This window comes from Poromitra crassiceps (genome assembly GCF_964638095.1).
Source record: "Poromitra crassiceps genome assembly, chromosome: 13".
NCBI classification, from domain to species: domain Eukaryota; kingdom Metazoa; phylum Chordata; class Actinopteri; order Beryciformes; family Melamphaidae; genus Poromitra; species Poromitra crassiceps.
Window position 1 is genome coordinate 12204118 of NC_139644.1, and position 20133 is coordinate 12224250.

The window sequence follows — 20133 nt, forward strand, 5'->3', positions numbered from 1 at the left end:
GTATTAGATTACACAGAGACAGTTAAGAGAGGCAAAGTGAACGTCACTTCCTGCTTCAGCACTGTACCAGAGATTTTCTTCCGCAATTTATTTTGCCATAGACATTTCGTAAAATGCTTATAAAAATTGTTTTACTTGGTCAACGGTTCAGCTATATTTAGAATCGGGAGAGACCATAGAACATTTCACTCGGTCTAAAACAAAAAACAAAAACAAAATAAAACTGTTCAAATATTTTCTTTAAACCCACATTTACGTTTTGGTCTGAGTGAAATGTTATGTGATCTCTCCTGTTTCTAAATCTATCTGTACCGTTTGGTTTGAACAAGTAAAACTATTTTTATAATCATTTTACTAAATGTCTATGGGAAAATAAATGGCAGATGAAAATCTCTGGTACAGTGCTGAAGCAGGAAGTGAAGTTCCACTTTGGCTCTCTATTCAGCAGTCTTTCCAGGGGTAATTCCAACACCTTAAAATAAAACTGAAGACTTTGTGACTGAGAAGATGGACGATTCAACTAAGGCTGCGAGTATATGTGCTTAGCTGTGTCTGTTAAGATCTTAAAGTGTACGTTTAGCGGTGTCGCTTTTACACTGGCGTCTGAAGAGCTCATGAAAAGCATTATCCACATGTCATTTGTATGACCAGCTAAGGCATACATGGGCAACAGGGCGGCCCCTGTGTGGCCCGCGATGGAATTGCAAAAAAAAAAAAAAAGAATTACAGTGCACTTGAACGCAACATGCAATATACACGCTGAATAAGTGTCCAAATGTTCATGTCATTCTGGGCAATACTCTTCTGTTATAGCATTTCAGTCTGGAATATGGAATATCTTTCAATAATATTTATGACTAAAAGGCTAAAAGTAATCTCATGTGTAAGAAATGACTGTTCTACATTGAAGTAGAAATATAAATAATTAACTTGTTGGTTTTGGATTTATTTAGCTTCAAGAGTGCATTTTTGTTCTTGTGTGACCCTCAACACAGGCTTTGAGAATCCCGGGCCACTTACTGATACTTATGCTTAAATGAACCCATTCACATTCTGGTTTATTTCAAGAAAAACATTTCGGCTAGTGGAAATTCTAATTGGCTGGTAACTTTAAAATCTAGCAACCATATTGGCAGGTGGTGAAAAAAGTTAATTTCAAGCCCTGAAGGGAGAGCAGGTGGTGACATAGGAGTGAGTCACTCCTATGTCAGTGAGTGAGGAAAACGACCAAATATTGGTGGTTAAGACTGAATAATGACATCACAATTGTTAATTTAAAATGAGTTATTCCTCTAAACCTGGCTTCAAATGGCCAAAATTTTTCACACTGGCGCCGTTCAGCCCTCAGCTAAATCTGGTAGCGAGGAATTTTTTTTGTGGCCCTCTCTATCATCAAAGTTGCCCATCCATAGGTTACGGCATGACAATATTTGTTCGGCCCCCGGCAACAATCTGGGTTTCTCATGTGGCCCCCCATGAAAAATAGTTGCCCACCCCTGAGCTAAGGTCTGTTGATTGTGATTTCCTGAGCACCTCCACCATTTTTGTTGTTGCTGCAATTATAAGAGTACCTCTCAAATTGTATCCTATTTGGAGCAACCATGTCAGTAATATTCCACTGTTATCCTGGTAAACACACACACACACACACACACACAATTACAGAATTGTAGAAATGTCATGAGTTCCCTGTGATTTTAACAGAGTAATATCTGCCACATAATTGGGAAAGCTACCGGTGTCATAAAATAATCATTTTTGCAGATGCAGAATAAGGCATAGGACCCACATGTATGTATGTATTGTTGATTTTGTATGGGAAATCACAGGGACAAATAATGCTTATTGTATTCAACAGTCCCATGACAGTGCCAACCTCTGGCCATTAGTGGTAATAAAGATGTTTGAAGAAACTTTGAGAGTGACTGATATCAGAGGTTACTTCAGAGAATGACTGATCACATATTTGTGTGTGCAAATATCAAAGTAATTCTGGGCATGGTTGTGTACAAAATGCTTTTAATTCATTACCAAGTATAGCCACACTGAAAAACTCACAAAAGGAGAAAGGCACAATACCAATAAGTGTTAGTAGCCTATAATACACATAAGCTACAATGTAAAATTATAAAAGAAAATTAAAACGTTAAAATGTTTTAGATACATTTCCAGTGTATGGTTGGGAGTGTCTTGCTTTTATGAAAACTATTATCACATTATCAAAGTAACTTGAAGCAAACCATTTACAACCTCATATGTTTGTAAGAAATATTGGACTCATATTGTTCGTAGTGATACAGTACCACCCGTTTTGTTTCACTGATACTGCGCCTATAATGTATTCAGCCCCCATGACTTTTTCAGCATTCAGTTTTGCAACCTTAAGTTACAATTCATTTATTTTTGTCACTCACCTACACACAATAAGAGTCCCAAAGTCACGCTCCCTTCTGTGTTAGGCATACGCACCAAGGGATTTCATCCGCCATTCATTTTTCCAGACATTTCATAAAATGCTTATGAAAATATTGCGATTCAGTTATATTTAGAATCAGACTATTTCACTCCGTCCAACACTTAAATATAGGATATAACGGAAGAGGGCATGACTTTGGCACTCTAACACATAATGTCAAAGTGGGTTTATTTTATTTTTTTAATCTACAATTTTACAGTGAAAAGCTGAGGGGTTTCATGGTGGCTCGGTTGGCTATAAGGCACAGTTCAAATCCAACCTGTGATGTGTCCCCCTTTCTCTGTCATGTCTCCACTGCAAACTGTCCCAATGAAGAATAACTTGACTTAAAAATGAAAGAATTGAGTCAAATGTTCAACCCCTTAACAATGCCACTCCAAATTGAGTGCATCCAAATTCCTCTGAAAGTCCCTAGACTCTCTACAACTTGACTGGAATTCACCTGTGGCCAATTGACCTGATCAATCATGATTTAGAATTATACGCTTGCATCTCTAAGATCCTACAAATTACACTACCGTCATATAACAATTTCTAAAGTGTTGGGAAGTCTCAAGAGCACAGGGAGCTCCATCTTTAGTAAATGGGAAGATTATCATTTAGAACTACCTCTCCGCACTTCCGAAAGTCGATTGTCTGACCAAACTGAAGACCACTCTGACAGAACTACAGTTACTTGGCTGTGATAGGAGATTAGAACAGTCAGTACAGTATTTTACTCATCTGGACTGTGTGGTCAAGTAGCTACTAGCCACTCCTGAAAAAACAGGCACATCTGGAACATGGCTGGAGTTTGCGGAAAGGCACATCAACGACTATAAGGATGAGGCAAAACATTCAGTGATCCAATGAAACAGAAAACCGAACACATTCTCACTCCCAACTTGTCAAATAGTGACGTTTGGTCAGGACCCCCCCAGCCTTGGCGCATATTTTTCATAATTTTTCGATGCGAACGTTTTCGTCCAGCCGCGTCTATACGTGACAGTGACATGTGTGTCCGTTTGGAGCACGAGGTGTCCATTTGCAGCACAATGTCAGTTTGTAGCATGAGAGAATAGACCAATCAGGAGTAGCCTTACTTACGTCAAAACCCGGATGTGATTTTTTTCCAACGTCACAAGAACGTAGCCAAAACCTGTGGTACGGTTATGGTTAGGCAACTAAACAACTTGGTTACGGTTAGGGTTATATTAAATAACACAAATGTTAAATGTGCCTTAGGGTTGAAATGTAGACTTTGGAAATGCTGGGAATCGAACCCCGGTCTCCGGCATCGGAGGCAAATCTTTACGCCCTCCACCACCCCCAGCCACGAGCCCCTTACTGGCCAACATTTTCTTTCATTGTCGCATGGTGTCAATTTCAGACATTATTGGAGTTCTATAGCAGTCTGTTGGACTACCCTGCGTCACATGACAAAAACGGGGGTACCCCGAGCGTTAAAAGTGACCCCAAGGGGTCCTGACCGAGTCAGTATGAGGTTAATCTCTGGAGACAGACTTTCGACTTGCATCAGATTTTTTCTTTTACCGTTGGGTTCCCAGATTGGTATGAGTTGAATACAGAAAGATGTGAATACAGAAGTGTTTTCATGTCAACTTATCTTCTATTTCACTTTTGTATCATTTCCACTCACAGAATAGTCCCAAAATATCAGTGAAACAAAATTGTGAAAAACTAGGGGACACATACAGTATATTCAAGTATTCAACAATGGAATTCAAATTTTCCATCCCCCCCCCCCCCCCCCATTTTATATAGGCAAAAAAGTAAAGTGCAGAGAAATAAATCCTTCCTACCCCTACAGTCGATTTTTATGACTTAAATCTGGGTGTAGCTACTTCACAGTATACAGTAAGACAGGGAAATACCACCTTGAACACAATTACCCTGTGGCACTCAGAGGCACCTTTGCCCCATGTAAAAGGGTGACTGCAGGCACTCAGTTTATCAACATTTTCCATATCCCCAATAAAATACAATATTTTACTGCCGTTGGATCTAGCACACAAGTTTCTATAGTCAAAACAGTTCCTAGACTAAACAAGTGCTTTTTGAAGAAGCATATTAAGATTAGAGCGACTTGGGGAAAGGTTTCTATCCGGGAGAGTGAGCAGAATTAGACCTGGATTCTTTTCAGTTCTGCATTGAAGAATGCTGTTTAACCTGTTTGGAGATCACTGACCAAGATTTGCAAATGCTAGGACACTGCGTGAGGCAATGAATATAGGAACTTAATGCGTAGGATCAAATTTAATGAGAAAGCCGTCTTTTTTTTGCCTACATTTTCTTGGGTATGTTACAGTAATGTGCATGAGAGGGTGTTTTTCAATCCAGTCATCTCTATCTCACACTCAGCCTCTGGATCCCTGGTGTAGGGATCCAGTGAAAATCTGAAATGAACGTGATAAAGTTGTTGAACAGACTAGCTACAGGCACAAGAGTGTCTTTTCATATGAAATTAAATATTTACAGAATCCCAAAAAGTGATTACGCCATGGTATCAAACTGAGTTTGATTCTGTAGAAAGGGCATGATTACATTATCAGAGTAAAGCTCCCCAATTACCCATAATCCCTAGATCTTTATTGCCAATTATGGGAGTAACTGAGGAAGAAGACCCCTTCCTTCTTGTATAGTTTACAATTGATCTCCATTGTATTGCAGACAACTTTATTTTAAATGTGTTTGTTGTTGTCCGCTTCTTGTCACCGGTTAGTAAACAGAGAAGATGTATAGGTGTACAACACCCATTCACCTATATAGTCTTGAACTCACACCCAATTTATAAAATAACAATAGAAAACTGTCGATTTGATCACTTACAATACAATACATACTTACAACAAACTTTCCCCAAATTCCAACCAAAGGAATACAGCTATCAGCATAGCAAGCCAGCATCGGCGATGTTGAAAACGTTGAAGTTAGCCGTCGATGTACTTTGTGTCAACTGTGTGACTGCTGCGTATGGAGAACGGCCTCCAGGCCAGAACTTGCAGCACAGCGATACACATGGGCACCAGACACACTAAGAAGAACATGACCCTGTGGAGGCTCTCCAAGGAGCTGGAAAAAAGGACAACTAATCAGTGTCACATTTATTTACACATGCAATGGTTATGGTATTCTCCCTCTTTGAACTTTTTGCACACTGTTCTCATTGACAATTAGGTTCTATGAAAAATGTAATTACCGTAAATTCCGGACTATAAGACGCACCGGTCTATAAGCCGCGGGACCAAAATTTACTATTTTTTTCTTCTATAAGCCGCACCGGTCTATAAGCCGCGGGTGTTTTGATGTTTAATTACCATATGAAAGGGTTCGTGCACAGAGAGGAATGTCGGGAAAGCGATGGCTGTTTGGGGAAGCTCCCATTTATTAACATTTCAACAAAACAAAACAAAAGTCAGGTCACTAATCCCCAGACAAAATCACACAACAATAGGCTATATGTGCAGCAAACCTGTAACCAGAGAAGTCAAGTCACTAATCCTCGTCTTCCTCTTCTTCCTGCGTACTGAAACCACCAAAGTCCTCATCTTCAGTGTCGGAAACGAACAGGTTCAGGGTGGCTTCGTCAACCACTCTCCTCTCTCCTTCATTGTCACTCAAAACCAACGAACTCCTCTTCATCACTGTCGGCATCGAACAGCCTCTGAAGCCTCTGACGGCCCTCAGCGCCAGCTGTGGCGGCGTCATCCTCTTCATCCCGCAGCAGTCCAGCGTTTTGGAACCCGTTGGTGATTGTGGATGTTTTCACACTCCTATAATATTCCGTGCTGAGACAGTTCCTCCTGCTGCACCGTCCAACGCCTCACCATTGACTCATCGATGCCCAGGTTATGCGCGGCTGCTCTGTTTCCCTCTTTTAATGCGAGATTGACTGCTTTCAACTTGAAAGCTGCGTCGTGTGAATTTCTGCGTACCTTCCCCATGGTAAGTGAGAGTGTTGCTTCTACTGCTCGTTCTCATGCTGTCGAGAACGAGCAAAGCTTTTTTTTGGTGAAAGAATCCTCCAGGGCGCTTCTTGTTAACAGTCCGAGTGAGTGGCAGGTCGAACGTCAAAGGCACTTCATCCATATTTATGATCTGCTCCGGTTCGATGGAATATTCCTTGATCTTCCTTTGTGTGAATTCGCCGAAGTTTGTGATTTTCTCCTGGTAGTCGGGGGAGGGAGTTGATGGCCGAGTGGCCGTTTGCTTACCGTAATTACCATATGTAAGTGGTCACGCACAGAGGGGATTGTCGGGAAAGAGATGGCTGTTTGAGGAAGCTCCCATTTACCGTATTACCGTAACATTTCAACAAAACAACATAACACAACACCACCGTTGTTTATTTTTACAGTGCACACAGTGTCCGCGGTGTGGTGAAAAGAGGGCAAGAGAGGAAATTAAAACAGAAGTGGATTTATAGTTAGAAAGAGTGCTAAAAAAGAGAGATTTTATTTGTATTTTTTTTTTTTTTTCTGAAAAAATCCATAGATAAGACGCACCGTTATATAAGCCGCAGGGGCCAAAAAACGGGAAAAAAGCCGCGGCTTATAGTCCGGAATTTACGGTACCTCTATGATTGTGATTGTGTAAATGTAATTATGAGTTTTTATGATATCCATTCCAGCATGAAGAATTAAAACCATTTGGAAAGGAAAACATATCCTGTAGCAAATCGGAGCAAGGCTAAAACTGTGCAAATGAGGCACAAATTCGATTTTATTTTCTAGTAAAGGAATCATATACCTCCTTTAAATATCTTTAATTAACTATATACCTTCACATGAAGTTACTTTTTTCCAATTTGAAAGAATAAAAAACTTGATTAAAAAAATAATAAAAATCAGCCGCGGACTCAAGGTGTTTGATTGGAGCCAACAAGTTGGACAGATAAGTCTCCCCTACTTCACTTCTCAGCCCGTGCAGGACTCTGCATGCACCAAGGCCAATGCCCTACTATGATAATTATGCAAACATCATGAGTCGGATCGGATCCGGTCCAAAATGTAATGGGTTCTTTCTTGGCCCATGCGACACCCTTCCACAAAGTTTCATGAAATTTGACCCAGAGAGACAAACACACCAAAAACATAACCTCCTTTGGCAGAGGGAATGACTCAAAAGTCATCTGGTCTGGCTCTTGACATTTGAGTAAATTACCAGTAAGAAATTGTCTTCACCTTGGGTTTGAATCCCCTCCTGCCTCCTTCAGCTCTTCATAGCCAAACTGGTTGAGGATGTTAAGCACTAGCATCGGGGCCAGAGACTGAGCTGGCTTGGTAAACAGAGCATTTGTCCCAAACACCATGGAGGAGAGAGGGGAACTACAGAGGAGAAAACAAGAATTAGAAGTATTATTTTATTTGGCCATGGTATGTTTACACATAGGCTAGAAGGAAATTAACCTGGTCTGGTTGATGCACAAGTTATAAGTTACATAAGGAACACAATAAGTTAGAAGAAATATACAAGATATAGACAGATATTAAGATAGAAAATATTCAAAGAAATAAACAGGTATATAACAGTATTAACAACAACCAAGTGTGGCAAACCAAAAATGTGCAATTTAAACAAATATGTACAAGGTGCAATGAGATGTAGCAGAGTATTCAGCGCAATCATTTTGATAGTAATGTAATAATATGCATGTCACATCACATGTGTAACAAGGCAATCATATTAAGATATCTAATTAACAGTCAAATGCATGTTACAAATGGATGTACAACACAACAATAGGATTTTCAAATGTCATGTGCTCTTGTAAAAACATAAAAGCTGTAAGCACAGTAACAATTCCCGTAAGTGTAATCAAACATCAGATGGAGAAGTGCTCTACATCTGTATAATTTGATTGATGTAATTTGATTATCATGCTGCTGACTCAACCCAGTTTCAGTAGTGTGAAATACCAATCGTACATTTGGAAACACTGGTATAGTGCCTTACTGTAGTGTTCTGATTGTTTTATTTTTTGTGTTTTAAATGTAGTGTTTTTTTTTTTTTTCTTGCTTGTGTGTCTTCTTATTGGACCTATGTGTCTGTCAATAAAGAGTTGATGATGATGATGATGTATGTGATGGGTGAATGGGACAGAGGAGGTCACAGTGTCCATATAATGTAAAGAAATTAATAATTGTATGTATTTTTTTTTGTTTTACCTGCGCTTGTACTTCTGCAGGTCCGAGTCAATTATGTCAGCCAAAGGCAAGTTGAACAGACTGAAGGCTGCCTGAATAATGACCCTAGAAGATAAAGGAGAGCAGATACAGTACATACTCGTAGAGGTACCTCCATCTAAAAGGAATGAACGTTCTGAACTTTTAATTCTCGTTTATGTAAAACAATATATATGACAGTCAGGAATCATGGAAGCTCACATGTTACTGGTGAGGAAAAATGCCAGGATGTAGTAGTGGTGAGGTCCCAGCGCCAGCATCACGACAGCCATTCCAGCCTCTATGTAGAACGTGACGAGGATGATCCTGTAGTAGCCAAGGTCTTGGAGCAGACTCTGACTACTCAACACCAACAACTAGGAGGGAGAAAAGGAGTTGAGACATAATCAATAGTCATTGAAACTCCAGGTCATATTCACAAAAAGTGCCAAACCTGGTACAAGACTGCAAGAGATTCACATTAAGAAATCAATAAGGTAATAATGACATGTATGATAAAAGGGCACTTTAAAAAGCAATTGTACGGTAGATTGGCCCATCATGCACCAATGCTCCATCTCCTATCGTATCATTTGAAACCAAACCAAGCCTCAGGGGCGCACAATACCTGTGGACAGATGAAACCAGCTCCGTACATGATGCTCTTGGCCAGTGGGGGCAGCACATCTTGAGGAATTAGGTGCTCAGCAAATATCATGGTAAAATTGTTGAAGAAAGCCAACATGAAAACCTGGAAGAAGTTCATGAACACAAAGAGCTGGAAGTCCCTGTTGGTCAAGATCTGGCACATCATGGTCGTAACCGAGGAGAGCGAAAGTGGTGATTGGCCGCGAGTCTGGTCAGCAGCCCCGCCCCCCGGCGACCCTGGCGCAGATCCTTTGTTATCAAAGCGGCTCTCACTGTGGAGGCCTGTGTACAGCATGCAGCCACAGGCCAGGACAGCAATCAGCACTGCGAAGGCTTGGAAGGCTGCAAAGTCTTCCATGTTTCTGGAGATCACGCCACAGAAGAGGATGCTGGAGGACCCAATGAGAGAAGCCACCTGGGAAAGAGAAGGCAGAGGATAGGGGAGGGGAGGACAGATATAGTGATGGCTAAGGGGATACTACCCTCTACTGGGAAGGAAGAAAGCCGGAGGCAGTTATACGTTGGTATGTTGAAGAGATCAACACTAAATCCCCATTCCCATCCTCCGCGATGAGGAAAATCTGCAATGTGCGATAACGTTGTTCAATATTGCAATGATGATATGACTTGTGATAAACAAATATTGTAAAACAGTGTTTGGGCTTTGGCGGAGGGGTGGAGCGCACCGCTGCAAGGGAAAAAAGTGCACGCTGGATTTACAACACAAGACAAAACAATCGCATACTGAGTGTGAATGCATGGCGCGTGTAAATAAAATAATTTTTGTTATTCACTTGCGTTTCAGGCAGTCTTTGCGATGTGTTTATTGCCAATGTTCATATGGTGGAAATACGATGGAAATACGATTCACAGTGCAGCCCCCATTCCCATTCTCACCTGGTTGTATTTGATGAGTCGTAGACGGCTCTGATGGTGGCTGGAAATCTCCGCAAACAAGGCACACTGCGCCAGCAGCACGAAGGTCAGCATGCCATCAAAGGCACACAGTGCCACCGTCAAGTGGAGGCCGCTCAGCCACTCACCAGGGGCGTAGGATCGCCATGGGAACCAGGCTATGAGGAAAGCCAGGGAGTAGAGGGGAGCGCCATACAGGATGGAGAGGCGACGCTGTGACCAGCAGGGCACCTGGGAGTTATCTTGCAGGTAGCCAAAGAGAGGGTCATTCACTGCATTCCACACCATGTACACCACCTGTGAGGGGGCAGGGGGATTAAGAGTAAGGTACAAAAACAGTGTTCCAAAAAAGTAGCTATGTTCTTGAGATTCAATTTCAAGCCGCTTCAATCATTGACTGTATATATTCCTTCAATACACCAGACAGTGTTCAAGGCTGTAGCACACTTCCCTGAGTATGATGACTGTTTAAAAAGCCTGCATATTGCATAATAATAACAACAGCATCATGCATAATAGACCCTTCTCACGGGGCAATTTTGTGCCGAAAAGGCAGGGTAAACACAGGTGCAAGCAAAACACTAATGAGGGTTTCAAACTTCCATGATTGGAATTTGGAAACCCTCATTAGTGGTTTGCTTGCACCCGTGTTTATTCTGCCTTTTCGACACAAAATTGACCCGTGAAAATGGTCTATTGTTTCATGTGTAATACTCACTTGCGACTTGTGAAATGCTCCTTCGGATATCTTGTACTTGTTGAGAAAGAGCTTGACATAGTAGAAGCTGAATATACTGTTCATCACCCCAGCTCCCAGAGTCGTCATGGAGTAGCTCAATGCGACACGATTGACCCCGAGATTCGTCAGCTGTCGCATAATTCCGCCGCCGTAGGCACGTCCAGGTTTCTCCTCCATCATGGCCATGCTGGGTAGTTGAACGTACCTGCTCACCTACATGTAGTTAGGAGTTAGGACGAATACCGTAATTGCTGTTCCCTCCAACACTGTTGCTTTTTTCACATATTTATAATGAATAACTTCGCGAGAACAGACAAATGTCTTCACGAGGAAAATAGGTTCGCTATTTAGCGTTAGCGTTAACTTAGGTTATTTGCGTAAACTGTCTGAAATCCTGTCAAACTCGACTTGTTGTGTGTCTGTCTGCAGAAATGGGCGGTGCGGAAATATAACAAACAATCATTTTTATTGGTTAGAAGCGGCCTTTGGTTCCACCCACTGCCTCCTGATTTGCCAGTAAAACTGCTCGTCAGCTAAGGGGGTTGATATCAGGAAGTTACAAAGGCGACCCCCCCCCAACCTTAATTTAAAATGTTGGGGGATTTTTCTAACGTTAGACAATCAAATGAAAGTGTGATCCAGTTAAAGGAGGGCTCGCTGTACATTGAATTCATAAAAATAATATCTCCCCCCGAGACCGTTCCCCTACCAGGGACACGGAAGTTTACTTGTTCACCGGTGGTGGGCGCAGATTTGCCACGTTGCCGTAGAGACAACAGACTGCGCCACCAGAGGATGCACTCCACACTGCACACGGTGACGCTGGTGGTGAACGCCAGACCAGTCAACTCTGTTGTGGAAGGATACCTTACCGGTGTTCCAGGTTTCTGTCAGGTGGAGTCCTCACTGTCTCCGTGGCTGGAGAATGCTAACTGACATGATAGTGGAGGAAGAGTTTGAGAAGGATGGGGAGCCTTGGTACAGCAAGCAGGACCTTGAACGCGGTAAGGGCTGCTGCATAGCCTCTGGTCGCGCCCATCGCGCCCCAGAAACTGCTTGACTTCGGCTTGTTATTATTATGAGTGTTTCAGTTAAGCTAATAGGTTGTGCAAAACGTCAATTTCTCCGTTATTTTGTCGTACAGAGTGGAAAATATCAAAAATGTCCTTCACCATGTGTCATGTGTTAATTATGTGAGCATGAAATCAGCAGATTGGTTTTTATCACTGTTGACAACATAATACAGGACATGAACTCATAATTGACAATCAATTGTGCTTTATTGAAGTAATCAAATCATGGGGACAGAAGCGCTAAAGTGTGCACACAAACTCATAGCCTACTCTTGTGACACTCACACTTTGCTGACCACACTGGTCATGGGGGGAAATTCAGAAAAACCCTGAGAGCTCTCTGTTGCAGTCAGGATATCCTGAGGCTGTCATTTCCCCATGTTGTGTTCAACGATGCCAATTGCTGCTTGTGTGCATGCAAGCTGCTGTGCTGTGTGCTCTGACAGCTCCACATCAGTGGCTGTAGATCTATGTGCCAACATGGGACACTTGAGTAAAGGACAAAGTTCCTTGGCGCATACACTGTTAATTGCCTGAGTGTGTGTGTGTGTGTGTGTGTGTGTGTGTGTGTGTGTGTGTGTGTGGGGGGGGGGGGGGGGGTGGGGGGGGTGGGGGGGTAACCATTTGATTAATTGTATAGTATAATGTTGCATAAAGCCTGGTGTAGTCACTTTAGAGAGGGCCAGTAAACACTCCCTTACTTGACAAGGTCAAGACATGGAGATAACAGGTTAGAGGGCGAAAGTGTGATCACAAGATTTGTCTTTCTTGATTTATGAGAATACATTTTGTGTCATGATTAAATATTAGTCTAGCATTTACCTTTTATATCTTCTTAAATTTGAGCCAAATCCCAAGGTATGAGTATGCCCTAGATCCCTTGTTGACTCACCAGTGCTGCAGTAGATAACTCTGTGTGTGTGTGTGTGTGTGTGTGTGTGTGTGTGTGTGTGTGTGTGTGCTGCGTGCGTGCGTGCGTGTACGTGCGTGTGTGTACGCGCGTGTTCATGCATGCAGACTGCACTTTGCTCAAGTGTATGTTGTTTTATCTTGTTCATGTGCATGTAATTCTATCGTTGCCTATGTTTGGACATTGGAATTGTCTTGTTTACATGGTTGCCTGTGTCTCTACAGATCTCCATCTGGCGGCGGAGCTGGGCAAGACCCTGCTTGACAGGAACCATGAGCTGGAGCAGGCGCTGCAGCAGATGTACTCCACTAACCAGGAGCAGCTGCAGGAAATCGAGGTGCTCATGTTAGGAATGGACTAAGTGGTGTAAATTTTAAATTGTGAGGCTACAGTGAACTTGTATGTAAGGCATATCCATTTCCTCATGCAAATCCATTTCGCCATGCAAAGGATACATTTACATATCAGATCAACTGGCCTCCTTCACCTCCCCTTGAAAAAGATGAAATGGAGCTAAAATACAACTCGCTGTGTACCACCCAGGTAGTGTAATAATATGTACATCACTTTATATTGATAACTTAGTGGACAAATTGAGTGCAAACTACTTAGTTTTGAGTGTGTTACTGAACGCACTGAATTAAAAAAGTATTCTTATTGTGTCACTGAACACACGGTTATGCGAAAAATCTATATGGCGATATATCACGATATTTTTCTAAAATATCGATACAGTATTGCGTGGAAGAATATTGCGATATATTGCCGTATCGATTTTATTGCACAGCCCTAATGATGGGATTTCGCAATAGCTTACTTGTGGGTTTTCGCCATCGTTTTCACCCAGTGTTTCAGGTAAAACATATAAATATACAGTCTGCCAGACCTCATTCACTGCACAGACATTTAATGTGGGCATAGCCAGACAGTGCTGGTCTATTTGAGTTACAGGACATGGCATGCATTGGCAGCAGGTCAATAACGATAAGTGCCTTAATTTGGTTACAGCAGTCTGAGGGCCAGTGGCTCGAGGGCTTATTGAGCTTGATAGGGTAATCCTAATCCCATACATCTCACTCTGCCTCTTCTGAATATTCTGACACTGCATTTTTCAGACAGAAAGAAATTAAACTTGTTCAAGACCCGTCTCTGTTTCAGCAACACATTCTCGCAAGATTTGGCAACAGGAACTTATGTTAGCGGCCAGGGAGCGATTAGCTAAAGCTAAATGTGAAGTTCTTTGATGTAGTAGTAGCTAAATCTGTGGCTAGAAAAAAAAATTCTAATGGAATATCTTAGTTTCGACTGTATTATTGAGCTAACAAGGGGCAGCTTTGTGTTTATATGTGTGGTTTGTGTTGAGTTTGGGAACTATCACGATCTCTATTTCAAGTTAGCTTGCTAGGTCAGCACTAACCCCGCTTAAAGCCTGCTTGAAGAAGAAAACAGGGGGGGGGGGGGGAGAGTCACAAGACTTGGGGAGAATCGATTTCCCACCCGTGCTTCTATACTGGGACAAGGACAGTAGTCTGAGTAAATAGCCTAATCAAGCTATAACCATAGATCGACTTAACTCTGCATGTAAATGTACTGACTGTCTTTCCCTATCCCGGCCTATACAGTGTCTGTCCCGTTCTTACCTCCTTCACTCATGTAATGTCAGTAAGTGTCAAAGCTTAGGAGTCCAGCACCTGGTCATCATTTAGGGCTGTGCTACTGTTTGAGTCGATTTAAAAATACACTCTTAGACAAAGGAGTTAGACAAAGGATCAGATTTCTACCAGAGACATTTATTTAATTGATATCTTGAAATCAATACTTGTATTGATTGTAATACATCACTTGTGTCTTATCATTCATGAAGAGATTGAGAATGTTGTTCAAAGTTTCCTTTACAACATCAGTTGACGCCTCTCTCTCAAATAGGCCTTTGCAGGTTATGAGCAGTGGCTTTACCTCAAACCGCCTCTGATGCTTATAGTTAATATACAATGCAAATGATATACGTAAATGATTGACAGGTAAGGTTTAGAGAGGGTAAGGTTTAAATGAATTGAGACTTAGTATGTCATAGTTATTTGACAGGAGCTGGCACAACTTTCTAGTGTACATTATGGAGTGCCATGCAAATCCAAGTTAAGTAACACAGGTGCAAGCAGGTGCAATGAGGGCTTCCAACTTCCAATACATTTACGTGTGTTCCAGTGCTGGGGCCCTCATGAATGTTTTGTTTGCATCTGTGTTACTTCCTGCCTTTTAGACACAAAATGGCTGCTGTGAAAAAAAGGCAGATGCATTGAAAAACACCAGCCTTTGTTGTTCTGTGCCATACTGTAAATAACAAACATGAATTCAAACTTTAAACAAGATTCTCCCTTCTCCTACCTCTCCTCTCCTCTCCTCTCCTCCGCACCAGTACATGAGCAAGCAGGTGGAGCTGCTGCGTGAGATGAACGACCAGCATGCCAGGGTGTATGAGCAGCTCGATGTCTCAGCCAGGGATCTGGAGCAGGGCAACCGCAGGCTGGTGCAGGACAACCGCCTGGCCCAGCAAAAGATCCATAGGTCAGAGTCTTACAGTCAACTCTTACCAGTTCATCAGTGGATTTGCCTGTTAGCTTGTCACTTATATTTTATATAATAATTCAGCCCGTCAGTCACTCCTAACACCATGTCTATATAGATAAGTACATGTTTTTGGTACCCAGCAATGTATCGCAAAGTTGATCCTTAATTTAGACTGGGTTCCCAGTCCCACGGGTCCTTGAAATCCTGAAAGTTTGTGAATTTGAGAGAGAACAAATATCAAGGACATGAAGGTTTTTTTAAATAGACATGGGTCTTTGAAAGTGCTTGAATTTCTAGATTTTGTGCAAGAATATTTATTATTATTATTATTATTATTATCATCATTATAATAATAATAATAATTATTATTATTATTATTTCAACATAGTAAATAGGTTTAGTCCTTGAATATGAAGTTTAAGAAGGTGTGGGGACCCTGTTTAGAATAAATGTGCTAACTCTTTGCACTACTTCCTCGCATAATCTAGTTTTTCTCCGCCCATAGTCTGACAGACACCATCGAGGGGCTTCAGACCCACATGGAGGACCTGCAGACTCAGGTGGAGGAGCTCAGGACGGCCCAGGTGGAGCGCAGCAAAAAGGAGCTGGCAGAGAGACGCGGCCTGGGAGCGCAGAGCGTGTCCTGTCTCAAGGAGCTCTACGACCTACACCATGACAGGTGTGTGTGTGTGTGTGTGTGTGTGTCTGTCTGTCTGTCTGTCTGTCTGTCTTTCTGTCTGTCTGTCTGTCTGTCTGTCTGTCTGTCTGTCTGTCTGTCTGTCTGTCTGTCTGTCTTTCTGTCTGTCTGTCTGTCTGTCTGTCTGTCTGTCTGTCTTTCTGTCTGTCTGTCTGTCTGTCTGTCTGTCTGTCTGTCTGTCTGAGACAGAGCTCCACTATTGCTCTCAGATACTAGTTAGCAGAAGTACAGCATAAGAAAGTGGAACTATTGTCAGGGAGGAAATTGCATTGTACCATGCACAATATTGTTGAGGTAAACTCAGGAAGTTACCTTGAAAATTTTGACACAGATTTCCTGCAATTGGAATGTCCGTTGACGGTTTATCATAGTTTGTGTATTGCGATATGGAGTAGGCGGGTTCAAAAAATTCCACCTGAACCATTTCCCGTTTCCCGGGAAATACAATAGCGGGAAACGGGAAAAAATGTATGTAAAAGAAAAACTGCGCAGTGCGCACCAACAGGCAGCCTATTGGGGCTAAATAAAATTGCGCCATGACCATTACTGCAGTTAATACGGTAATTTGTCAACACCCGCCACCAGATATGGAGTTCAGCATCTTTTAATTCTTATAAGAAGATAATACATCCATGATCTCAACATAAGGTGGGCAATGCAGTGCATTCATACCTGAAGACTTTTCAGGTATGTGCGATTTTTCAGGCAGAGCGCGCTCCCGGGGGCGCGCTGCTCTTTGCAGGAGACGGGGAGAGAAATGAAATGAACTAAGTCCATTGAGCCGTGTTTTGACCACATTTCTTGACCCATGTGGTAAAACTTTGATTTGGAACTTTTCATTTTTAGTCGTTTCAAGTAAATCTGCTACGTTGTGAGAGAAAAGCAGCACAGGGCTGAGAACTGAAATGTATTTACATTCTGCAAAAACAAGCTTGGTGATTCTATTCATGTGCATATACGGTCGTTTCAGAGTGAAACTGCAATACTAGTCTGCACACAATGGCTTTATTATCCTAATTTTTAATGTTGGTTAACATAAATGGCGTTCTTTTTCTTTAATAAGTATTGATGCCAACAAATACATTACAGCAACAGGTTGGGAACCCATAGGTTTATGCAAAAAAAAAAGAAATCCCTGGATTCCCGGGAAATAGGGCTTAATTTCCCGTTTCCCGCTATACCTCATTTTCTGGAAAAATATTTAACCCTAATATGGAGGGAAAGAATATTTGCCCTAAAACACATTTGAAAATTAAACATCTTGACATAAGACCAAAGTAAATATCAGAAACAAAGAATAAAAGGATAGTTAGACACTTTTGAACACTGAAATGAAGACTGTAACATCAAGTCTCCTAGTGCACCGGTGTCTTAGCCCCCATATGCTGACTGGACATCTCCGGGTCACCTAGAGCCGCTCCACATAATCTGACCCCAAGGCTTCTCAACATAATCTCCAGCAGAGTTTTTAGTGGGAGGGAATAAATCCTCTCCTATGAATCAGCAGCGTAACTAAATACTGTTGCTTGCATGCCTCATTACTGTATATGCCAGTTCCCAATTGTTCTTAACTGCAACTTCACATTTACTCAAATGCAATGTGAGTCAATGTCAAACAAAAATATTACCTTCACTAAAAACCTGGTTAAATTCAATTATTCATGTCATCCTAGTGTTCCAAAATGATTCAATCTATTTCCTGATGTCTGTGTTTTAACCGTTTACCCTGAATGAAAAATGAAAGAAGAGCACGCACATCCGATCAGCATCAAACAGGAAGTAGCACGCCGCGTAGACTTGCTCCCAGTCAGTTTCTTTGTATAATAGGATATTTAACGTTTTTCGATCTGATGATCAACCATCAACCATTGACCCTCCCTGGCTCAGGTGTCTCGCTCCTGAGGGCCTGCGTGTGCATCAGCTGTGGCCGCCCCAGGGCTCGCTCTATGACCGATACAGAGAGCAAGACGCGGAGGAGGAGCGCGCGACTCTCCAGCACTCCGTCCAGACCCTGGAGAGGCAGGTGTCTTTGGAGCGGAGCCGCAGGGAGGCTGCGGAGCAGGAGACTGAGCTGACAACCAGGGAGAACGGGTCTCTGGGGCAGCGGCTGGCCCTGCTGGAGGGCTGCCGGGCCAGGCAGGAGGAGCTGGAGGCCCAAGTGGAGGAGCTCCAGGTTCTGTGGCGTGCAGACTGTGCCAGCAGGTTAGATCTGAGCTCTGTAAAGACTAGATTCAAAGTGATGTGTCGGATTGGATATATTGTTTTCTGACCAGCAGGACCACAAGACCTATAACATGTATAATTGCTAATAATACAGTAGACTATTCGTTGATTGATTTCTGATTCTGAAGTACCCCCATTACCCGACTACAGCATTTTGCTTCGAAACGTGCAAGAGAAAACTATAGCATATGATGCAATGAATGAATGATAACCCACATTTTGAAGAATACAACATTAAAAAATAAGAAATGGGGTGAAGGAGTGGAGTTGCAATTAGTGCCTCCTGAGCAGATTTATTTTAACGTTATTTATTTTCACGATTTATTCTGACATTTTTCAAATTTTCCCTTTCTCTCAAGTACCTCCGTGTAGCCCAGTTTGGGAACCACTGCAATATAGACTCACAATCCTCCTTGTTCTCTCCACTCCCACCAATTCCAGACGGCCAGACCAGCTCCTGCTGCCTGATACAGTGTTCTTTGCCACCGAGGAGAAGCCCAGCCTGGGACAGAGTGAGGAGGATGAGGAGGAGAAGCCCAGCCTGGGACAGAGTGAGGAGGACGAGGAGGAGAAGGTGGAGAAGGAGGAGGTAGAGGAGCCTCTGAGAGGGACGAACACGGAGGAGATCCGACGTGGTCATGAACAGATGTGTATTAGACGAGCGGAGGCGGTGAAACAGAGGGGCATCTCTCTGCTGAATGAGGTCGACGCCCAGTACAGTGCACTGCAGGTAGGCGTGTTCCTAGCATGTGTGGTGTACCTCAGATCCCCCCCCCCCTCCCCCACGAGTAATACTATATTAAGAAAAACGATCGGTTTGTTCAGGGGGGAGGGGAACTGAGTGGAATAGCATGATCCTGCCGGTGAAACTCCTCGCTGTCTGGTGCAAAGAAGCGGGTGGTGACTGCACATGCGTCAGAAGAAGCATGTGCAGTACATGTATATGTATATGTATATATATGTATATATATGTGTGTGTGTGTGTGTGTGTGTGTGTGTGTGTGTGTGTGTGTGTCATTGTGTGTGGTCATTTACAATGCAGAATTGACAGTACTGTTGTTCAGTGGTACACCATGACAGAAAACAATGTAAGGAATATGATAAAGTATAGTAGCACACTGTAAATGCGAATGCGTTTCATCCTCCAGGTGAAATACGAGGAGCTTCTGCAACGGTGCCAGCAGGGGGCAGACGGGCTCAGCCACAAAGCCGTCCAGACGCCCGCCAGTCCCCACGTCAGCAGCTGCACCCGCCCACGCCGCTCCAGCGCCTCCGCCGTGTCCGACCTCACGGCGCCTTCAGAAGACGGCCAGCAGCCAGAGTACAAGGCTCTCTTCAAGGAGATCTTCACCTGCATCCAGAAGACCAAAGAGGACCTGAGTGAGAGCCGACAGTCCAGTCAGGGACATTGATTCTCAGGGCTTTTGCCAAAGGACTCTACCAAGTGTATTATTCATTGCCGTGAGAAGCTCTGAGGTTGCTTGGCTTGAAACAGCTGAATCCCAGAGAGTGCTATGCAGATTCATTATGCACAGAATGCACCCCTGTGCATCTTAGGCATGGTGCAGTCCTCTTTATTTCTTATCGACTTGAATTATCAATGCTTTTGTTAGTGAGCACTTTTGCTATCTTCCTCTTATTCCGTCCTTATCTTAAAATAGCATAAAATAATTAGCTTAAAATAAGAATGCCAATTCCAAAGTCCTCCCATGTAACGGCC

General features: G+C 42.7%; 2 protein-coding genes across 2 annotated transcripts; one reads left to right on the forward strand and one right to left on the reverse strand.

Moving 5' to 3' along the window:
* Window positions 1–2023: 2023 nt before the first annotated feature.
* Window positions 2024–11332, reverse strand: mfsd13al (major facilitator superfamily domain containing 13a-like). The gene is made up of 7 exons (XM_083649206.1): window positions 10922–11332; window positions 10186–10500; window positions 9269–9703; window positions 8863–9017; window positions 8644–8727; window positions 7660–7803; window positions 2024–5548 (listed from the first exon to the last, which is right to left on the reverse strand). The coding sequence occupies exons 1-7, from the start codon at window positions 11126–11128 to the stop codon at window positions 5407–5409; spliced, it is 1482 nt and encodes a 493-aa protein (XP_083505332.1). The 5' UTR covers window positions 11129–11332; the 3' UTR covers window positions 2024–5406.
* A 454-nt stretch (window positions 11333–11786) lies between these two features.
* On the forward strand, window positions 11787–19949 carry cdr2a (cerebellar degeneration-related protein 2a). Its single transcript, XM_083648506.1, has 7 exons — window positions 11787–11946; window positions 13150–13262; window positions 15342–15490; window positions 15999–16172; window positions 18078–18392; window positions 18855–19143; window positions 19562–19949. The coding sequence occupies exons 1-7, from the start codon at window positions 11868–11870 to the stop codon at window positions 19823–19825; spliced, it is 1383 nt and encodes a 460-aa protein (XP_083504632.1). The 5' UTR covers window positions 11787–11867; the 3' UTR covers window positions 19826–19949.
* The last annotated feature ends 184 nt before the right edge of the window (window positions 19950–20133 follow it).

Excerpts from the sequence above, each read along its gene's own strand:
- mfsd13al (XM_083649206.1), bottom strand. The coding sequence starts at position 11,128 with ATGGCCATGATGGAGGAGAAACCTGGACGTGCCTACGGCGGCGGAATT. Across the intron at positions 8,728-8,862 it reads TTTTTCCTCACCAGTAACAT|GGTCATTATTCAGGCAGCCT; the intron begins GTGAGCTTCCAT and ends TTTATCTTCTAG. Across the intron at positions 5,549-7,659 it reads GGAGGGGATTCAAACCCAAG|CTCCTTGGAGAGCCTCCACA; the intron begins GTGAAGACAATT and ends CCTTTTTTCCAG.
- cdr2a (XM_083648506.1), top strand. The coding sequence starts at position 11,868 with ATGCTAACTGACATGATAGTGGAGGAAGAGTTTGAGAAGGATGGGGAG. Across the intron at positions 18,393-18,854 it reads CGTGCAGACTGTGCCAGCAG|ACGGCCAGACCAGCTCCTGC; the intron begins GTTAGATCTGAG and ends CACCAATTCCAG. Across the intron at positions 19,144-19,561 it reads CCCAGTACAGTGCACTGCAG|GTGAAATACGAGGAGCTTCT; the intron begins GTAGGCGTGTTC and ends TTCATCCTCCAG.